The 2,247-nt window shown below is 40.3% G+C and overlaps 1 protein-coding gene across 11 annotated transcripts in view; it reads left to right on the top strand.

Annotated features, from left to right (window-relative positions):
• The window catches only part of kiaa1109 (KIAA1109 ortholog), a gene marked incomplete in the record, with an annotated part of 88,764 nt that overhangs the window by 9,325 nt on the left and 77,192 nt on the right, over positions 1–2,247 (top strand). For all 11 annotated transcript variants that reach the window (XM_014013742.1, XM_014013745.1, XM_014013751.1 and 8 more), the window contains 4 exon segments: positions 252–333; positions 421–614; positions 1,194–1,273; positions 1,421–1,571. In XM_014013742.1, the coding sequence (XP_013869196.1) occupies positions 252–333; positions 421–614; positions 1,194–1,273; positions 1,421–1,571 (507 nt within the window).

Genomic DNA, 2,247 nt, shown 5'->3' with positions numbered 1-2,247 from the left:
ATATTACACAAGATGTTTTCGTGACCCCTATTCTGACTTTTTGTTCTCAAAGTTACTGCTAAGCCTCAACATTTGCTATAGAAAACTGATCATATGTGTGATTCAGAATGATGAAAATATTGTTTTCAAATGGTTTCTGAGTGCAGACACAACAAATCTGGTGGCTATTTCCTTTGGAGCACAAGTTTCTTATAGAAAGAAGAAACACATCATTAATACCCTGAACGTGTTTGTCTTCTGGCCTAATAAAGTGTGAACATCCAAGCAGAGAGTCCAGACCCTACGTCATCTTGGCGCTCCTTGATTCCCGTCATCAAAGTCAACATCAGCACTGTAAGTATCTCAGAAACTCAAAGCAGTTCTGTTGGGTCTGTTGAGAAACTGAACGTTTTTAATGGGGTTTGATTTTTGGTCTCAAAGGGACGTTTGGCGTTTGGAAACCACCACCTCCCTCAGACGTTGTGCGTGAACTTTGAAGATGCCTTCCTGACGTACGCGACCAAGCCCCCCTCCTGCCACCTGGACCAGTTCATGCACATCGTCAAAGGCTCCCTGGAGAACGTGCGTGTCATGCTGGTGCCGAGTCCCCGCTACCTGGGCTTGCAGAACGACGAGTGAGTTCAAGTCTCTAGACTCAGTTTAATTAAAATTCTAAATATTATATCACAAATTCTAAAAAGAATGCTTATTAAAATCAAAATGTGAATAGAGTGTAAAAATGTAGGATTTCATTATCCAGAACAATTAAAAATGTGTCAACATCATTAGGAATGAAGTCTGAAAAAAGCTTAAGAGATTCTTATTCCAGCAGTCTTGGCTCCAAATTATCCTGTAGTGCTTATTTTGTAAGAACAGCTGAATGACTGCAGAAAATTGGATTTACTGCAGCTCTCTTATATTCTTTTTTTAAAATAGTCTTAGATTTGCATGGATTCATCATGTGAACTCTCTTTGTCTGCTTGTTTATTCAAAGAATAAAAGAAAATTCTAAAAATGGTCGCTTTACAAATACGTTTTTGTKTATTGAATATAAACTGTAGCTCTCCTGAAGGTGAAACACTAGATGGTCTTCCTGAAAACTGAATGTTTAATTTGAGCTTTGATTATTTGCCTGAATGTAAGGAGTCTGCTTCTCTTAAATACTTTATTTATTTATTTATTTATTTACTTTTTTATTTTATTTTATTTTCTAGACCACCCAGACTGATGGGTGAAGGCTTCGTAGTGATGCAGTCAAACGATGTGGACATCTACTATTACCAAGATGAACCCGGTAGGTTCATACGTGTTTAAATACACATGGAACTTCATCATTTAGTTCCAAGCCTTGTTTCATGTTTACTTCAGTTCAAAGCTTCTCTGTGTCTTTTGTTAATGTTGTCCTGGTCTGACATTTCACTGGGTCTTTTCTTTTGTCCAGGTCTTGTCCCTGCGGAGCAGGAGAGCACAGCGGAGGTAGAGACGAGCAGCGAGGGCGATCAGCTGCAAGACCTTCCACCGTGTTGGGGTCTCGACATTGTTTGTGGAAAAGGAACCGACTTCAACTATGGGCCGTGGGCAGATCGCCAGAGGTGATTACAGAGYCTGTCTTTATTTCTCTTTAGCAAAATAACTTCTATGGATTTTCTCGCAGAGGGTTTCAATTCACCAAAAGTAGGRCTGGAGGTTATAATCTCCCTTTAGATTAAATTGAAACATTTAACGAGCCATCACACAACTGTATAAAATATTCTTATAGACGTGAAAATCTGCAGTTGTCTCCACAGAAATACAAACGTGACAGAATCAATTCTGTAAGCTTTTGATTGCCTTTGTCAACCACATAGCAAATTTGTCTGGCCTAGTTCTGGTCACACAAGGCACTAAYACTCTAAAACTTAGCCCAGATTCCACAAAGAATGCCAGTCCTTTGGTGGTCCAGCAGCACATAAGTCAAACCACAACCAAGCCAATTGTGGTACTGACAGATTTGGGCCACATAAACCAAATTTCATCTGGGTCAGTTGTGGCACTGACAGATTTGGGCCACATGAACCAAACTACATCTGGACCAGTTGCACCAAAAGATCTGGGCCACATAAACCATACCACAACCAGATCAGTTGTGACACTGACAGATTTGGGCCACAAAAACCAAACTACATCTGGGTCAGTTTTGGCACTGAAAAATTTGAGCCACATAAACCAGACTACATCTGGGCCAGTTGTGGCACCAATAGATCTGGGCCACATAAACCATACCACAAC

Source organism: Austrofundulus limnaeus, unplaced genomic scaffold, assembly GCF_001266775.1.
Source record: "Austrofundulus limnaeus strain Quisiro unplaced genomic scaffold, Austrofundulus_limnaeus-1.0 Scaffold105, whole genome shotgun sequence".
Taxonomy (NCBI): domain Eukaryota; kingdom Metazoa; phylum Chordata; class Actinopteri; order Cyprinodontiformes; family Rivulidae; genus Austrofundulus; species Austrofundulus limnaeus.
This window is presented reverse-complemented; position numbering and strand designations above follow the sequence as displayed.